Source organism: Pseudonaja textilis, chromosome 5 (genome assembly GCF_049901715.1).
Source record: "Pseudonaja textilis isolate UNSWEBS1 chromosome 5, rPseTex1.2, whole genome shotgun sequence".
In the NCBI taxonomy this organism is placed as follows: domain Eukaryota; kingdom Metazoa; phylum Chordata; class Lepidosauria; order Squamata; family Elapidae; genus Pseudonaja; species Pseudonaja textilis.
The window spans coordinates 16,069,799-16,088,583 of NC_141994.1; the positions used below are offsets into that span (position 1 = coordinate 16,069,799).

Sequence of the window (18,785 nt, forward strand, 5' to 3'; positions counted from 1 at the left end):
ACAGTTAGGTGAGTGCTATGGAAAGCGGGCAGGAGAGCGGGTGTTGGGGCACCATGCCAATGGGGGGCAATGTGGTGTAAGTGGACAGGGAGGAAATACTGCAAAGCGCAGGACGCTGCACAGGTGGATGCTTTGGTGCGAGAGTAGCTGGCAGGTGGCTGCTGTGGAGTACGGGAGGACGTTGTTATGGTTCCACCGGAGCCTGGTTCGGAGGAGGAGGAGTTGGACCATCCAACAGGGATGGCACATCTCCCTTGGTATGTTTGGAGAAGTCAGGGGCTGAGGACAACGCTGTACCAGGCCCCTCGGGGATCATGGGACGGAGAGCTGCCTGCCTTCGCAGACCCAGGGGAGGATCAGTTGCTGACAGGCAGTGGTGCCGATAGGCAGCAGATCCCCTCTGATGTGGAACAGCTGCCTCCTCCACTTGGTCCAAGGGCACGGAGAGCATAGGAAAGTTCAAAGGAGGTCTGCAAGGCTACTCGGGAGGAGGTCACCCCACCCATCCTCCTAAGGAACCCCTGGAGTGGAGTGACTTAAGGAGAAGCCGGGGTGTGTGTGTTACTCTTTGCCAGGAGCAACTGTTCATTTTGGATTACACCCGCCACCATTTTGATTCGTGGCTTTTGCTTTGCGTGCAAAAGCCACGTGACTGCCATTTGTCTTGCCCTAGCCTTGGGAACGGCTTTTGCCCCTTGCTTTGCTTTACCTTCAGAACTGCCTTTGCTTTGTACCCCATGGCTAAAGTGCAGCATTGCAGGCGTCTTCTGCTGACTGCCGGCTGCCTGCAATTTGGCAATTCAAATCTCACCAGGCTCAAGGTTGACTCAGCCTTCCATCTTTCCGAGGTCGGTAAAATGAGGACCCAAATCGTTGGGGGCAATAAGCTGACTCTGTCACCCGCTTAGAGAGGGCTGTAAAGCACTATAAAGTGGTAAATAAGTCTAAGTGCCATTGCTATTTGTCTTACACCTGGACTTTGGCTTGTGGACTTTCCTGCTAATATATGGGCTGTTGTTTGGGGGACTGCCTTCAGGGTAGCATGGGGTGGAGTCTTACTGGTCACTGGAGGACTGTTTGTTGAACACTTCTTGGGGGTAATAAAGAACTCTCTAAAGGCCTGTCTTGACTTGACCACCTGGGTTACAACCAATGTACACAAAGTGCAGGCATTCACTATAGAATGGAGGCAGGGAATTCAGGCAGGCAGATGCACACTATATACAAGAGCCCAGATCTCGTATTCTGTGGTTGGGTTCTTTTTTTTTGGGGGGGGAGTGGTAGGAATGGGAACAACTTATAGGAACATCTTGTAAGTTTTCCTGCCACTTCCCCATTAATTTTGCTTGTGTGACTCTACCAGGGAAGTTGCAATTGATTTTCATACGACCTGGGATGTCCATTGCCAAGTAGCTGTATCACAATCACATGACCATGGTGGTGGTGTTGGGATCACCAGAACAAGGTTTTAAGTACCCCTTGTTTAGCAATGCTTGTTCAGGGCTGTCATAACTTTGAATGGTCGCTCATTAACTGAGGACTACCTGTAAGTTAAACAGTGCTCTAACTAAACTAGAAGATAGACTAACATTGGCTTTTGATCTTGTTCAACTGCAGTGATTCGCTTAACAACTGTGGCAAGAAAAGTCGTAAATTAAGGCAAAATTCACTCAATAAATGTTTCCCTTAGTGACAAAAATTTGGGGCTAAATTGTGGTCCTAAGTCGAGGACTACCTGTATATAACATTTCACTGCATCTTCAAGTGGTAACAAGTTTTCAGTCTGTTTGCAACAATTAACTGCTTTATACTGTTCAGGTTAAGTCATCTATTCTCTCTCTCTTCTCACATGTCTGTGCAAACACCCATCAAGTATACAATAACTGAACATGCATGCAACAGCGTTAAGGTAAGTGAAATACGGTCCTTTAGCTTTCCCTGGGATTCATTCATTTCATCTTCATCTTTATTTATGAATCAAAGGTTAGGCACATTTACTATAAAAGGCTTACAAATTCAGCATGATAGAAGTAAGTTTTCATTAGAAACAAAGATTGTGATGCTTTCAAGAATTCATACCATTTACCTTAAGCACATCCTGTTTACTTTTATCAATTTTATCCTGCAATTTCTTTAGTTGTTCTGGATTCAGCGCTGGGTCTGCTTTGCTATTAGCCTCTCTGGATATGGCAATTTTTTCTTCTTTGCATGCTGTATGATGTGCTTTCTTGGAAGCTTCCACCTATGGAAGAGGCGTTTTAACAAATGTAAAAACCACAACACCACCACTACCACCACCCATAGCAAGTTTCAAAGTAAATACTGTTACAATTAGAGGAAATGTCTCTTGAAAATGATTAGTGTTTTAGAACTTGTTGATCATAAAGTCACAACCTTGAGAAAATGATGCTTGTAAGGAAATTTAGAAGTAACAGAACCAGCAAAAATGGAGTCTGAGGAGGCACTCCGCGTGGCCCTCCCGGGCTCCATTTTCAGCCACGATGGCCTCCTGTAGACCTCTGCCAATGAAAACGGAGCCAGTTACATTGAGCTGGCCACGCTCCCCCTGGTGGCCCTGAATAAAATTGAGTTTGACACCCCTGCTGCAGAGGAAAACTTTCTATAGAATAAGTAGTGTTACTGGCTTTATATTAACATATACATTCACAGCTTCCTTGGTTTATTAATCCTGATTTTATTAGCACGTTTTATGGTACGATGCCTTATCCTGTCTATGGAGATTCTCAGTCATTCAGGTCTCAAAGGTGCGTTTTGTTTTTCTTCAAAAGGCAACTGGACTGGGCTTTTTTTTTTTTTTTGAGGAAGAAGATGTTTAGTTATTTCTTTAATAAATAGATTCTGCCCAGAAATAGACCAACAGCTTCTCCACTGGAATCAGTTCAGCCCCACTTGTTTGAGTGGAAAGCAAACGAACCATACTTGGAGACAACCCAGGCAGCCCCAAAGCAGAAAAACAAGGACACGGTTGATTAAGGTGACGGGGAAACAGAGTTTAGACTACTCACCTCTTTTAGTTTTTTAGCCCATGGTTTTTGAGCCTTTCTAAAACCGTCTTCCGCTTCCTTGGTCTCCTTAAATCCACCTATCATTTGCTTGTGAAAGGAGTCCTTCTGCCAGTTCTTTATCTTCTCGAAATCCTCATTCATTAGAGCGTTTTTTACTTCTAGGTGTAATTCGCTTACTTTTTCCGCTTCAGACATAAATGCATGCCAAGCCCTTTCAACGGTCCCATACTGCGGTCCTGAATGCAATGGAAAAAATGATATATCTGCTAAATGCACTTGCATATACGCACACATTAGGAAAACACGTTACTTTTCTTACTGTCCCCAAATTACCTTAAGCTGAACAGGAAAGGGAATGGCCAAATGATGAAAGGTTTTGTTCTTTTGGCAGAGAAAGTGTGCGGAGGTAGTGGCACAATGTACAAAATTATATAATGATTATATAACGACTATACAAAGATTATATAATGACTATGACCAATTGTAAATATCCCGCCCTCAAAGTGAAGTTGCAATTTTAGGTATCTTAGATCAGGGCTCTCCAACCGTGGCAACTTTAAGACTTGTGGACTTTAGCTCCCAGAATTCCTCAGCCGGCTTCGCTGGAATTCTGGGAGCTAAAGTCCACAAGTCTTAAAGTTGCCAAGGTTGGAGACCACATCTTAGATGAAACTGGATCTGAATCCATTTCCTTCCGGCTTCCATATGCAACTTGCTTTGTTTGCATTGATTGGTGAGCCCAGAAAGATTATGACCACAGGCAGGATTCAGAAGACTATAGTTTTCTTCTTAATGTACTGGGATGATGACATATTGAAAGAGTACTATGCTTATCATAAAATTCTGAGCTAGATCAGGCAGCAAAATATGGAAGTCTCAAAATGCTCAGGGTGACTCTATCTCACAGAGACAGAAGGTGGCCAAACACCAAACAGTAGTTCAGTTCACAGAACACGTTAACTACAATTTGTTGAACAAGTAATGAATTAGAAGCAAAGCTCTAGAGTCAGCCACACCCTACCAGGGATTATCCAAAACCAAAGACAAGATACAGAAGGAGGAAAGAAACAATGTAATCTACAAAATCAACTATCACCATTGCAACCAATTCTACCTGGGACAAACATCACGTTAATTAAAAACCAGGGTCCCTATATCACCAGATTTGGGGCTTGGACAACCTTGAACTACGCCGCCTATAGTTAGATTTAAGCGTAGCACACACAATTATCTGCTACAATGTCCTACCAGTCAATGACTAATTCAGCTCCAACCACAACAATACAAGAGCACACAACAGACACAAACCCAATGTAAACCACTTCAAACTGGATTGCAGAAAGTACAACTTCAGCAACAGAGTGGTCAATGCCTGGAATGCACTACCTGACTCTGTTGTTACATCCTCAAACTCCCACTCCTTTAACCTTAAACTATCCACTATTGACCACACCCCATTCCTAAGAGGTCTGTAAGGGGCATGCATAAATGCACCATCGTGCCTCCTGTCCCCGTCTTAGTGTCCCCATTTATTTGTACCTATTTCCTGTATTCTTACTCATGTTTATACTTATACCTATGATCTTGTAAGAGATTGACAAATCAAATCAAATCAATAAATAAAACACCAGCTGGTGGTCAAACGCCATGATCTCAAATCCTCCCGTCTCTACCCACATCGACGCCAAACAGCACCAGTTTGATTAGAACAACACAAAAAAATCACTGGCCACCCTACCACCCACCATGCTTGTGAGTTCATCGAAGCCAGGCACTCCGCAAGCAATTCCATCATGTCTATGAACTCCTCGGAATCCAAATAACTGCACAGCCATCCAGAGACAGCACTGACCCTCAACCATACCATGCAACTCCCGTTCCCCAACAGCACCTTCCAACAACCCTGACCTAATGTATCCTCCCTATCACAGGACTCTCACTGATGACTCACAGATGACCCATCACAACACCCTCACTTGACATATCCACACCTGAAGCCCTTATAAACAGAACAACACCGACACTGACACCCCTCAACTCCACTGAAGATGTTGCCTAGCCTGGTAATGAAACATTTGGAAACCAACCCACAAACTCGGAGGATGCACCTTCACCCTCATCCTAAACCAGAGCTACAGATATTTGTCACTATTGCAAATCTTGAACTGTTTTTCCTTCTTAGGATTTCCATCCATGAATTCCTTTCTAGGCTAGCTCTTAATCTGTTGAAATCAGCACTCTTAAGGTTTAAAATACTAGTGAGATTGGTTCAGTTATCTGTAGTTGCGTTACGGTGAATTCAAGTGTGACATGAACGCTTTCCTCCAATGTCCTGTAACTTCTACACCCTTAACTCTGTGTGTGTGTGTGTGTGTGTGTGTGTGTGTGTGTGAGAGAGAGAGAGAGAGAGAGAGACAGAGAGACAGAGAGACAGAGAGAACACTGTTAAACAATGGAACATTTTGGCTCCCAAAATTGTAGGTGCTGCATAGCTGGAGGTTTTCAATAAAAGATTGGACAACCATTTGTCAAAGGTCTTCTGTCTTGAGCAAAGGGTTGGACTAAAAGACCTCAAATGTCCCTCCCAACACTATGCTTCTACGTGATAGAAATGGAAATAATGAGAGTGCAGAACTAGGCTATTCGGAGAATCAATGATCAATGGCAAGGGTAATCTTGGGTGAAAATTGGCAGGAAAGGAATAACTGTATTGTTAACAAATTAGAGTGAAAGGGGACCAATTGAAAAAAAGTAAGCTATCTTGTTAGAAGGTACAGTAGTAAAAAAAAAACTAAATAAAGGAACTGCTAAATATTCACCCAAAAGAACTGAATCAAGATACCTTCTGTGCAATCCCAAATATGAGAATTGTCCGGGCACATACCTGGCTCAATACAGCAAACTGAAATCAATGCAAAAGTAAACACTCTACAATATGTAAAGTCTGTTATGAAACTATATTTCTTAACATAATTAAAAAAAACAGATTTTTGGCATAAATATATATTCCACTGATGGTTTCTCTGAAGTATTATCAAGATGTTATTTGTATTTCTTTGTCATTTATTACCTCCACAAATGGAGTGCAAAGATCTGAAAGGATCCATGTAGGATTAAGGATTAAAATGGTTAAGCAAACATTTGCAAAATTTTCTGTTTTATTTACTTTTTTAAAAGCCTTCGTACAAATCAGCTTCCGGGTCATTTGATAAAAATTGTAAGTATATTCCCTGAAGCTTGACTCCTGCAAATGTCACTGATATATCCAGGATGATTTTTGGGGGGGAAATGGAAATGAAAATGGTTTGCCTGCACCTTCGTTTGGGATGGGTTTTCCACTTCTGAGCCAAATTTAAATCCTAGTATTTCTTTTTATATATCAGATGATTCCCTCCACTCCCTGCCTCGAATGCAGCTGAACCTTATCTAGTCTGGCCCAGGTATAAATTGTAAATCTGAAAAGATTCCTATAAAATAGGAATAAGCAATGAAGTAGCTACTTGAACTCTTCCCATCTGGATCTAGTTGTTCACACCTGACAAATATCAACAACACATCTACAGCCCTGTGTTCTATGGATATGTCCACTCAAATACTACCCCCAAAACTGGTTAGTTTCCAAGCCCAAACAAGGTTGGCTAAATACTGTCACAAGAAGTATGCAAAATGTTTGAATTCAAAACTAGCCATTTTGATTGCTTTTTGTCAGAGTAACTTGGTCTACCCAATTATGGGATGGAACATACAGCTTCCACAGAAGCAGTATGCTCCATCCCATAATTGGACAGACCAAGTTGTCCTGACAAAAAAACCTTTCCCCTGACAAAGGGAAGAGAGCCTGTGACTTAGAGGTTAATACATCTACCTAATATGCAGGTAGCCTGGGTTCAAATCCCAGAAGGGTATGGCTAACTGATGAGAGCTAAATAGCTTGAAACAGATCTATACTAGTCTACCTTTATTTCTTTGCCTATAAAACATAAATTTAGCCATTTTGATCTAAGAGGAAAGTGTTCTTGTGGTCTTTCAATCTTTCTAGAAAAGTTCCAAAGAAGAAACAAACTGTTTAAAATTGAAAATACCCCCAGTTTGGTAAAACAGTGCTTGGAACACCTATTTTCTGTAGTCAAAAGAGGTCCAAAAGATATGCCCAAGTATGATCATGTTTACCTTTTTCTACAAGTTGTCTCCATCGTTTTGCCCATTCGGTTAACTGTTGAGCATAAGCCTTCTCTATTCTTGCACGCTCATGAATACAGTTCATAAGATCACCACAAAGTCTATATCCATCATCGATGCGCCTCACTGTCCGCTTGTAATTTCCAACCTATCAAAAGGATAAAACGTTTACAAATGCATCTTGCAATGTCAAAACTAGTTTCCAGTTTGGTGAAAACCAACCAAACGCATTTCAGCTGGAATCAAATTGTCTTCATTTTTTTTTAACGTACATGACTGAACTTCCATTTTACCCAACTCGGAAGGATGGAAGGCTGAATCTCTTGTGGTTTGCCGGCAGCCTGTGCGGATGGCAGAGGAATCAAACAGTGGGGAAGAACGGGGATCAGACCAGGAGTCTGGCGAGGACTCGGATGAGGGTCCTGCATCCGATGCAGAGATGGGGCCAGGACCATCTGGGAGCGGGGTGCTGACTCCAGAGCCTTCGGAGTCTGGCAGCAGTGAGGCAGAAGAACAAGGGGAGCCTGTTCCCAGTGCACGTGTGCACAGAGATGCTAGAAGGCGAGAGCAGCTGGGAAAAAAGGGGCGACTGGGGAGTAAGGCTGGGAGGTGATTGCCCCCCCATAAGGTGTACAGGACAGTCAAAGAGGACGAAACCTTTGCAGGAAGCAAAGTTGTTCGTTTGATTCAGATTCATTCTTGAAGCTCTTTGTACTTTGATTGTTTTTTTTTTCCTAGTTCATTTGATATTTCTATTATTGGCAGCACTTCACAGGAAAAGAAAGGTGGGTGCTTATCTCGAGGGACTGTTTGAGATTAATTCCGGATGGGAATGAAAACAATTTCCAGCATTGCAATAAAATTAGACTTGTTTTTAAAATAAGCGTGTGCATAATTACGGTCTAGGAACCCTTGGTCAGAACAGAATCAACCTTGAGCCTGGTGGGATTTGAACTGCCAAATTGCAGGCAGCCTGCAGTCAGCAGAAGTGGCCTGCAGTACTGCACTCTAACCACTGTGCCCCTGTACTCATTCTGCCTTAGGCATGAAAGCCGGTGAGGAAAAGCTGGCTGGGTGACTTTAACCCAGTCAGTCTCAGTTGTAAAGCACTCTTTTTGAAGTAATTGTAATTACAATTGATCATTAAATGATTGATCACAAATCAGGGACTATCTGTAGCAGCAATTAATTTTTTAGCACATTTCTGAAAAGACACTCCCCCAATCATTGAATTTGTTTTATAGTACAGCTGTGTTCCTGTTTCAAGTTCATAACACTGCAAACATTTTGAGCTCACAATGTTTTACACAACCCGCCGATCAACATTCTGTTTCAGACACGCTTAAACAAAATTATAATTACCTCCCAAAAGCTACCACTAAAAACCTCAACAGAATCCTCATAAGAGCCAGACATCTCAAGCCACCTTGTCTCAATCCAGTGTCCGTAAATCCTGGTTCTTCAAATTCTGCAAATTAAAAACAAAAACATGGTTTAATAAGAAACACATTTTCTCTCGTTTCTTTACAAAAAAAAATACAATTTGATATCTCTTTTATCCTGCCAAACATGGCCTTATAAAATCCTGGTGACTGCTAACACCAATAAAATGTTAAAGGGCAACTATACATTTAATGTTAAAACTGAAAAAAACATATGTCAAAGTCATGTTGCATCAGAATAGCAGAGCTCTTGATGAGATCTTACAGTACAGCAGCTATCATAAATTTGGCTAGTCAGAAAACTGGAAGTGAATTTTTCTGATGCAACCCCTTTGATCTCTCTTAATGACATCAGCTATGGCAAAGCCTGGGCATCACTGGCGCTTTCCTGAATATTTTTCGGTGGACGTGAACTGTGACATTCTGCCCCAAGAATCCATTCTAACAGTTTCATTCTTGAGAAATGATGAGAGAGACTAATTGAAACAACGATTACGTCTCAGAAAACTGCAGAGGAATCAACAGCCGCAATGTGTACGTGTTTCTTCCATGACATAAAATTGCACTCTGAGATCTGCTGACACATACAAATGTCTGCTTAGCTTCTAACTTAACATAAAGCTGAGTAATCATTCCAGAGCTTCAGTGGGATAAAAAGAAAAGCTTAATCTTGAAGTTTAACTTGCAATATAAACAATCTTAAAGAGTCACTCCTTTGACTCTTTGTACTTGTTTTTGCCTTGAAATACAGCTTTTGTTGATCGAATCTAAACACCCAATAGCTAAGATTCATCAGAAATTTCTTGCCCATTCCAATCTTCATACTATTAATTTATGTCCAATAACAAACACTGTCCTTGGTAATCTTGTTTTAAGCTATATAACAGTCTTTATAGGCATGGATTGCATTTTTTAAAATTTTTGATTACCTAAGCATATTTGGGGACTACATGACTAAAATAACTGGGATTTATTTGGGCTTCAAGACCATTCTTTTCTAGCACTATATTTCTTCTACAATAGTGCCAATTCTACATTTCTTCCCTTGACCAATCCCTGTTATTTCATTTGCGCCAAAAGAACTATTGATTTTGTATATTGTGGTTTTGTTTGTTTTGTATATTGTGCCATGCCTCTCCTGAATTTGTTCGGGAGGTACAAAGGCAGACCAAACACCCTCACTTTGTTCTAGTGAACTAGGTAGAAATTAAGAATAGGGAAAAGGAAGTGGGGATGCTGAGTTGGCAGAGATAGTTTTTTAAAAGGGAGAGGGGGGAACCATGGGATGAGGAAGAAAGAGAAACCTAATAGGGAGGACGTGCTGGCTGGCAAATTTAAGATGGATTTAGGCAACACGAGCTGCTGAAAATCTATAAAATCTGTAAGAGACTGGCAATGCTGCCTCCTGGGATGAAATGAATATTGGCATTGTTGCTTTTAAGAGCAGCTTGGAAGACTCTTGGGGAAGAGCGAGGTACAATAAGATGTTCACTGAATGTTTTCCTCCTCTTCAAATATTTATTGGGAACTAAAGGTAGAAACTACAAGTGCTTTATGACCTCTGTGAGACTTTTGTAAGACTCTTGAGGAAGAGCGAGGTACAATAAGGTGTTCACTGAATATTTTCCTCTTCTTAAAATATTTATTGGGAATTAAAGGTAGAAACTACAAGTGCTTTATGACCTCTGTGAGACTTTTGTAAGACTCTTGAGGAAGAGCGAGGTACAATAAGGTGTTCACTGTATATTTTCCTCTTCTTAAAATATTTATTGGGAATTAAAGGTAGAAACTACACGTGCTTTATGACCTCTGTGAGACTTTTGTAAGACTCTTGAGGAAGAGCGAGGAAGAGCAATGGACAGTAAGATGTTCACTGAATATTCTTCTCTCCTTCCAAAAGGAGAGAAGCAGGCAATCCAGAGAATTGTTCTGAATGGAAGTGAGGCCAGGTGTGGAACAAAATCTACCTCATGCAGAGGGTTCTGGGGGGATCAGAAGACTGAGATAGGAGATACCCAGTTCAACGTGCCAGAGATTGGCCTGAAAGAGACATGTTTGTTAAACTGAAAGACAAAAAGAAAAGTATAAAAAATGGAAAGGGGGCACATAACTGAGGCAGCATACCAGCAGGTAGCCCGAATCTGCAAAGATACAGTCAGGAAAGCTAAGGCCTGGAAAGAATTAAGAGTTGCAACAAATGTCAAAAATAATAATTAAAAAAGTTTCTTTCAACGTGTAAAAATCAAGAAACACGTCAAGGGGAAAAAAAATGAGTCTGCTAATGGGAGAAAATGATAAGGAGGTGAAAGCGAGGAAGGAGAACTGCTTAATTCATTCTTTGCATCTGACTGTACACAAAAGGAAAAAAAAACAGCCCCCAAAATGTGGGATAGACAGCTAACAGCTATCACTACCAGATGGATTCGCAACTGGCTGACAAACCACATTCAACATGTAGTCCTCAATGGAACTATATTTACACAGAGGAAAGTTAGCAATGCGGTACCCAAAGTTCTGTCTTAGGCCCAGTGCTCTTCCAACATCTTCAGTTAGATCAGGGGTGTCAAACTCAAGGGGTGGATCCGGCCCACGGGGTGCTTAGATGTGGCCCACAGGACTGCCCTGGATTAGCCTGCAGTGCCTCTGCTAGAGAAAACGGAGCTCAGGAGGGCTCTGTTCAGCTCTCCCATGCTCCATTTTCGCTGGTAGAGGGTTGCAAGAGTCTGTTGCAGTCGAAACGGAGCTTGGGAGCCCGTTTTCGCTAGAAGAGCACTTGGGCCACCACAGGTGCCCCCGATACGAATGACGTTGAGCTGGCCACACCCACCCTGGCCATGCCCACCCCGCCCCCCCAAGGTCAAACACAACTGTCATGTGGCCCTCAATAAAATCGAGTTTGACATCCCTGCTTTAGATGAAGAGATAGAAAAAGGCCACTCACCAAATTTGTGGACAACACCATGCCAGGGGAAATAGCCAACACTTTAGAAGTTCTTGACAGAGAAGGATCTCGATGGACTTGAACACTGGGCCCTATCCAACAAAATGCAATTCACTGGTGAGAAAAGGCAAGAAAAAACAAATGCACAGATATAGACTAGGCTGGATGTTTGGCTCAACAGTAGTAACTGTAGTAACTGTAAAAGGGTTCTGGGAGTCCCAGTAGACAAGCATTTAAGTATGAGCCAGCAGTGTGCTGCAGCTGCCAAAAAAGCCAATGCAGTCCTAGACTGAATCAACAGAAGAATAATATCAAGATCATGTGAAGTGATAGTACTGCTATATACTGCCTTGGTAAAACCATCCATGAAATCCTGTGTCCAGTTATATCACCACGATACAAAAAAGATGTTGAGGCTTTAGAAAGAGTGCAGAGAAGAACAAAAAGATGATTTGCAGTCTGAAGGCTAAAACATATGACGAACGGTTGCAGGAACTGAGTATGTCTATTCTAACCAGAAGAAGAATTAGGGATGACATTATAGCAGTCTTCAAATATTTGAAAGGCTTTCACAAAGAAAAGCAAGACAATCTATTCTCCAAAGCACTGAGGGGAAGACAAGAAGTAATGGATGGAAACTTATCCAAGAGAGATCCAACCTAAAACTAAGGAGGAATTTCCAGACAGCAAGAACAATTAATCAGTGGGACAACTTGACTTCAGAATTTGTGGATGCTTCATCACCGGAGAAGAAGAAATTGGACAGACATTTGTCTGGAATCATATAGAATTATACAATTCAAGACAAATGGGCAGGAGATTGAACTAGAAGATCTCCCAAGTCCCTTCCAACTCTGTTATCTTGCAGAGGGAGACCTCAACTTACAACAGTTCCTTTAGTGACTGTTTGAATTTACTAAAAAAAATGACTTATGACCATTTTTAAAAAACATACGGCTGTTGCATCATCTCCATGATCGTGTGATCAAAATCTAAATATTTGACAACTGACTAATATTTATGACAGTTGTAGTTTCTCGGGGTCGTGTGATCACCTTTTCCAACCTTCTGACAAGCGAAGTCAATGGGCAAGTCAGATTAACTTAACAATTGTTAACTGAACTGCAGTGATTCACTTAGCAAGTATGGCAAGAAAGGTCATAAAATAAGGCAAAATTCACTCAACAACTGCCTCAGTTAGCCACAGAAATCTTGGGCTCCATTGTGGTTATAAGTAGAGGACTGCCTGTATTCTGTATCTTTGGTTATAGAACAAGACAACCTTGTAGATATTAATTGCAAAGTCATTGCTAATGAAATACTGTGCTGAAGCTGTTCAGTAGGATAGGTACACCCAATGATATGCTAACGGATCAGGCGCCAAATTTCTGCTCTGCATTGCTGAAGCACTTTGATATGGTAAAGGAAAGGTAGACCAAGAAAGATGCAGATCCAGAGAATTTCACTACTTTTTCATGCCAAGGAAAAATATGCACGATCTGAAGTCATACACAGTACTACAGAAGGAAAATGGAGATGATAGAAGACAAACAAAATCATTAGTATGATATTAAGGCCCAGAATAAAACCCAGCAAGATTTTCAACCCATTATTTAAATAAGAGGGAAGTGGCAAAGATAAGATTGAAAAATTTGCAAACAGAATGGTTGAAAATGAAAATAAATTGAAGAGTCCAAAAGATTATAAGATTTTTAATCCTATATGATATGTATTTAAACATATCTTAAAATCCATTATATCATGTTTAAAAATATATTTGTACAAATCATGTAAAGCTTTTCGTTTTACTTTTACATTAATGATAAAACCATACACATTTTTTTGAAACAGAGAAGTCAAAGCATTTCTATTAATAAACCACTTTCTCATGGACTAAGAATAAATTAATACTAAAACCTGTTCCCAGCACTAATGCTATGCAATGACTAAATAAAAATAAGCATATTTAGGAAAATATTATGAAGTCATGGCAACACTATTCCACAACAATCTCTGCTTGTATGAGGCAGATTTTTAACAAGCAGATAATGAAGCATCAACTTTAAACTAGTAATGAGTCACTTCAGTTTCTTCAAAGATCGTGACTGATTAAAATAAAAACTGTATTTTAACCAGACTTTAATTAATTTTAATTTTCACTTAATGTTTTACCACAGCAAAGTACAATGTATTTCATTTGTGATACAATAAAAAGGTAATATTAAAGAGCACAAACAATGCCAAGATTTAAAAGTACCACTTCTACAAACTAAGATGGACAAGACTGAGATTCAGCTTTTAGCTGAACTATTTCATTTTTTAAAATGTCCATCATTACAAATATAAATGAGATTACTTTTAAGAATTACTCACTTAGTAACTGCTCTGAATGCTAAAGAATAGTTCTGAAGAAATGAATCAAGTAAAAATTAGAATAGGTGGAGTAGTTCATGTAGTTTTGTTAACTAGGCAGAAATAGCTTGCTATCGTTTCTGAAATGTTTTTGCAACTTCCCAATTCATTCTTTAGAGTTGGGATTTTCTGCTCACAGAAGATCTTCCGATCTTTGGAAACACAGCTCAGGTATTATCACCGTCCACCAAATCGTTCCTTTCCATCCCTGGAGGAGAGCAAACTCCTCCAGCAAGATGCAGAATCTGGATCTCAGACCCCAAAGTTCTTCATTCCTGCACCCCATTGGAGCAATTCCTGTCACCCGACACAGTGGAGCTGATCTTCTCCATTGGGATGCAGAAGCAGAATTCAGATCCCAAAGATTCTGTTTGCCTGGAGAAATAGTGTGTCCTCCATCACTGGAGGCTTTTAAGAAGACACTGGACAGCCCCTTGTCTGGAACAGGATGGGCCTCCTGCTTGAGCAGATGATTGAAATCTGAAGACCTCCAAGATCCCTTCCTATTATTCTGTTATTTCTACCAAGGCCAGAAAGGGGCGCGGTGGCTCAGTGGCTAAGAAGCTGAGCTTGTCGATCAGAAAGGTCAGCAGTTCGGTGGTTCGAATCCCTAGCGCCGCGTAATGGAGTGAGCTCCCATTTACTTGTCCCAGCTTCTGCCAACTAAGCAGTTCGAAAGCATGTAAAAATGCAAGTAGAAAAATAGGGCCCATTTTGGTGGGAAGGTAACAGCGTTCCATGTGCCTTTGGCGTTTAGTCATGCCGGCCACATGACCACGGAGACGTCTTCGGGCACTGCTGGCCCTTTGGCTTTGTAACGGAGATGAGCACTGCCCGCTAGAGCCGGAAACAATTAGCACATATGTGGATGGGGAACCTTTACCTTTACTTACCAATGCCAGATACATCATTGTGACGATTCTAATGAGACTTATCCATTCCTCCCTGTTCCAACAGTGGTGAAGCCAACTCACATTCTCCCCCAACTCTCATCCAACTGGGGTCAAAGGAGACAAGCCAAATGTCCCCATTCCATAGTTGCCCAAAACATGAGCTTTTAAAATAGCTACAAGTATTTTGGTTACTTGAATAATTAGAAGTATTTTAAGCTGATTACTGGCCAAACGAGCCTCAGATTTGTGTTGGCCTGCTGTCTAGCAACTTACCCGATTTGTGTCCTAACCCTAGCCCTAACCCTTACTTATCCAATTTGTGTCCTGCATTTAATTTGTACAAAAGGCCCCTTCCTCCTATCTTCTCCACATCAACAACTCTGTGAGGTAGGGTGGTTAAGGGAGTGGGTTCTATAAAGTGCAGATACCATAAAGAAACCATTTTAAATGTATACCAAATTATTAACTCTTCCATTGAAAACCAAGCATCCACATCTTAGGAAATAGTTTTGTTTTGTTTTTAATTAGAGGCAATACAGGTTGTCCTTGACTTACAACCACAACTGAGTCCAACATTACTGTTGCTAAGTGAGGCAGGTATGAAGTAACTTTTGATTTTACAGCTATTTTTGCCGCAATTGTTAAGTGAACCACTGCACTTATTAAGTGAATCGCGCACTTAAAATGGTTTCCGTTATTGACTTTACTGGTCAGAAACTGGCTGGGAAGGTTACAAAAGGTGATCACATGACCCCAGGACAGTGCAGCTGCCATAAACACATACCAGTTGGCAAGCGCCTGAATTCTGATCATGTGACTGTGGAAATGCTACAAGTGTTCTAAGTGAGAAAACTGGTTATGTCAGGGTTTTTTTGGTGCTGTGGTAAATTTGAAATCCATTTTCCAAGATGTGAATGCTTGATTTTCAATGGGATTGTTAATAATTTGTTACACGTTTAAAATGGTTTATTTATGGTACAGCATTTCACTTATGCAAATGATTCAAAACCGTATTCTCTTTGCACATTTGGTAATTTCTTGTTGATGGCTTAAAATCCTGGTGGCTCAAGATGAAGTCTCTCTTTCTGCAGCATACAACTAGGTTTTTTCCCCCTCTTAATTATTTTTAATGCTTACGTACTAGATATCTTAACCTCCCTTTTTCTAAATATTTTTACTGAAATATTTCTAAAAATAGTATCCTTAGTCTTTGATCAAAGATTATTGCATTTGCTGGTTTCCCTCTTTCTCCCCCCCAAAATATAATATACCCACTTTGGAAAGATGGTTCAAATCCCTGACCATTGTTTTCCGTAGAGATTTGATAGCTTTTTTAATAAACATTAAAACTATCATTCATCTAGCTTATAGACTATTGGGAACTCAAAGAAATTAGAGCAGATTTGTTTCCACTCATTAACAATTGATTAGATTTAAAATTATGTGAACAACTGGAATGTAAATAATTAGGTAATTAAAAGAAATATTTCACTAAAACAAATATCCTACAGCACTGCCTAGAGAAAACAAAGTAAACACTATCTCAAGGTTATGCAAACATTCCAAAGATAACTTTGAGGCTCTAAAGGCTTTACTCTTTTGGAATTAAGAGAAATGACTCACTGATCAAATATATCTTACATATGCCAAGGAAGGACATTTCTCCTCCTCAGGTATAAAATATTCAAAACTGTGTGGTTATAAACTTCTCCATTGCTTGTCAGAAGCCAGTTGTAAAACGTGCAAATGGAGATCATGTGACCACAGGATGCTACAACAGTCATAAACACTCACCGATTGGAAGAGCCTGAGTGTCAGCCATACGGCCACAGGAACGCTGCTGTTTTAAATGTGAGGACTGGTCACAAATTTAACACATAAATAAGCACATGCATAACGGACACAGCAGAAATATATATAGGTAATCCACAACTTACAATCATTCGTTTAGTGATCATTCAAATTTACCACAGCACTGAGAAAGGTGATTTACAACTGGCTCTTATGATCATTACAGCATCTTTAGAGTCACAGGATAAAAATTTGGACACTTGGCAACGTGTGTGTGTGTGTGTTGAATGTAGCGTCCCAAGGTCATGTGATCATAATCTGCAACCTTCCCAGCTAACATCCGACAAGCAAACTCAACGGGGCAAGCAAATTTGCTTAACTGCATGATTCATTTAACAGCTGCAGTTATTTGCTTAGTAACTATGGCAAAAACGGAAAAAGGTTGTGACTCCCAACAACTGTCTTGCTTAGCAATAAAAACATTCTGGTCCAATTGTAGTCATAAGTTGAGAACTACCTGTATACGAGTCTTGCCAACCAACGAACTTTACTCTCTCACATTCAGACTGACCTAGAATGACATTGAAATATTTACAGTCCAAAAATAGATGCAGAGGAGGAATAAAACAGTTCTGCTTCCTCCCTGCTGCCTGTCACCTTGTTGCCATCTTCTGCCATTAGTGGACTGATCATTTCCTTGACTTATTGAAAGAAGCTTTTATGATTTTTTGGGCAACATTTGCTAGTTTTAGCTCATTCTGGGCCTTAGCTTTCCTGACTCCCTTTTTGCAGATTCGGGCTATTTGTTGGTATTCTGTTTTAGTTCTGGGCCCCTCTTTGTTTTTGTTTTTTTAAATATATATATAAATATAAATATGCATGTATGTATGTATGGTATTCAGCTTTGTTTGGGTATTTTCCCACATCATTATAGTTGTACTTTTAAAGTTGTGGCAACATTTCAGCAGAATCTCATCTGCCATCATCAGGCTTCTGTATGATGGCAGATGAGATTCTGCCGAAACGTTGCTACAACTTTAGAAGCACAACTATAATGACGTGGGAAAATACCCAAACAAAGCTGAATACCATACATGTAAGTACCCGCGAAAACTTAAGAAAACAAATACACACACACACACACACACATATATATATGAATGAACTTTTTGTCCCTCAATTTGCCAGAGAATTTTTTGTGCAATCATGCCAGTCTCATGTGGTCTCTTTTGTTTTTCCTTTTTTTGTGTGCCATTGTTTTTGCTTTGACCTTCATTAGGTTTCCCAAGAGTTTTTAACTGTTTTTTTCTTTTAGGATATCCATCCATGGACTCCTTCCTAGTCTCTCTCTCTCTTAGCTTGCTAAAGTCAGCTCTCTTAAAGTCTAAACACTAGCTTGGTTTAGTTACCTGTGGTTGCATTATGATGAATTCAAGGTTGACAGGTTGCTGTCCCCCACAGAGCGCCTATAACGACTTCTCCCTCAACCATTTCGGCCCTGTCAGTAGGATTAAATTCAGTATAGCAGTCCTTCTTGTTCCCTCTTCTCCTTTTTGTATGACAAAGTTGTCCGTTAATACTCATATTCATGAAAAACGTAAACAGAAATAACAGTAATTTAGTGATAATTTATATTCTCCAAAGTCTGAGCCCTTAAAAATAAGCAGTTTTTACTAGCCCAACATCCCACTAAGCAACCAATCAGCCAGCACTCAGTGTCAGTGGTTAGATCCTTCAGGGTGGAGATGCAAATATCAAATTATGTCAGCAGTAGATTTGGAAAAACCCAGCCCGATTACCATCTCAGAGAGATAAACTCAAGTGATGCTCAGAAAAAAAACCTTCCTGAAATTCACAGGGAATTAGTCAAAACTAAGTTATAAAATATAAACAGAGTCAATCCACCTTATTCTATTTTGCTGCATGCTCTACTTATTTTTCCTCTATGTATATGCATGTATGCAAACTTGATTTACAACATTCTTACAATCAATCTTTTTTCCATTCTTTCTTCATTTTATTCATATTCTATGTCTGGAAGCTTGGCTTAGGTTGAGTGATTGGTAAATCCATACTGGCTACCAGCCAATTTTATTTCTAG

The 18,785-nt window shown here is 40.3% G+C and overlaps 1 protein-coding gene across 12 annotated transcripts in view; it reads right to left on the reverse strand.

Annotated features, from left to right (window-relative positions):
- Positions 1 to 18,785, reverse strand: part of PACSIN2 (protein kinase C and casein kinase substrate in neurons 2) — a 47,060-nt gene that overhangs the window by 20,444 nt on the left and 7,831 nt on the right. For 4 of the 12 annotated variants that reach the window (XM_087934165.1, XM_087934170.1, XM_087934169.1 and 1 more), the window contains exons 2-5: positions 8,568 to 8,673; positions 7,197 to 7,353; positions 3,027 to 3,262; positions 2,087 to 2,242 (exon numbers count right to left, since the gene is read on the reverse strand). In XM_087934165.1, coding sequence (XP_087790291.1) covers positions 2,087 to 2,242; positions 3,027 to 3,262; positions 7,197 to 7,353; positions 8,568 to 8,621 — 603 coding nt within the window. In that variant the 5' untranslated portion in view covers positions 8,622 to 8,673. Of the gene's footprint in view, positions 1 to 2,086; positions 2,243 to 3,026; positions 3,263 to 7,196; positions 7,354 to 8,567; positions 8,674 to 11,588; positions 11,703 to 16,687; positions 16,752 to 18,093; positions 18,234 to 18,785 lie in introns of those variants that run through there. The other 8 variants (XM_087934167.1, XM_087934160.1, XM_087934168.1 and 5 more) reach the window with 5 other exon arrangements.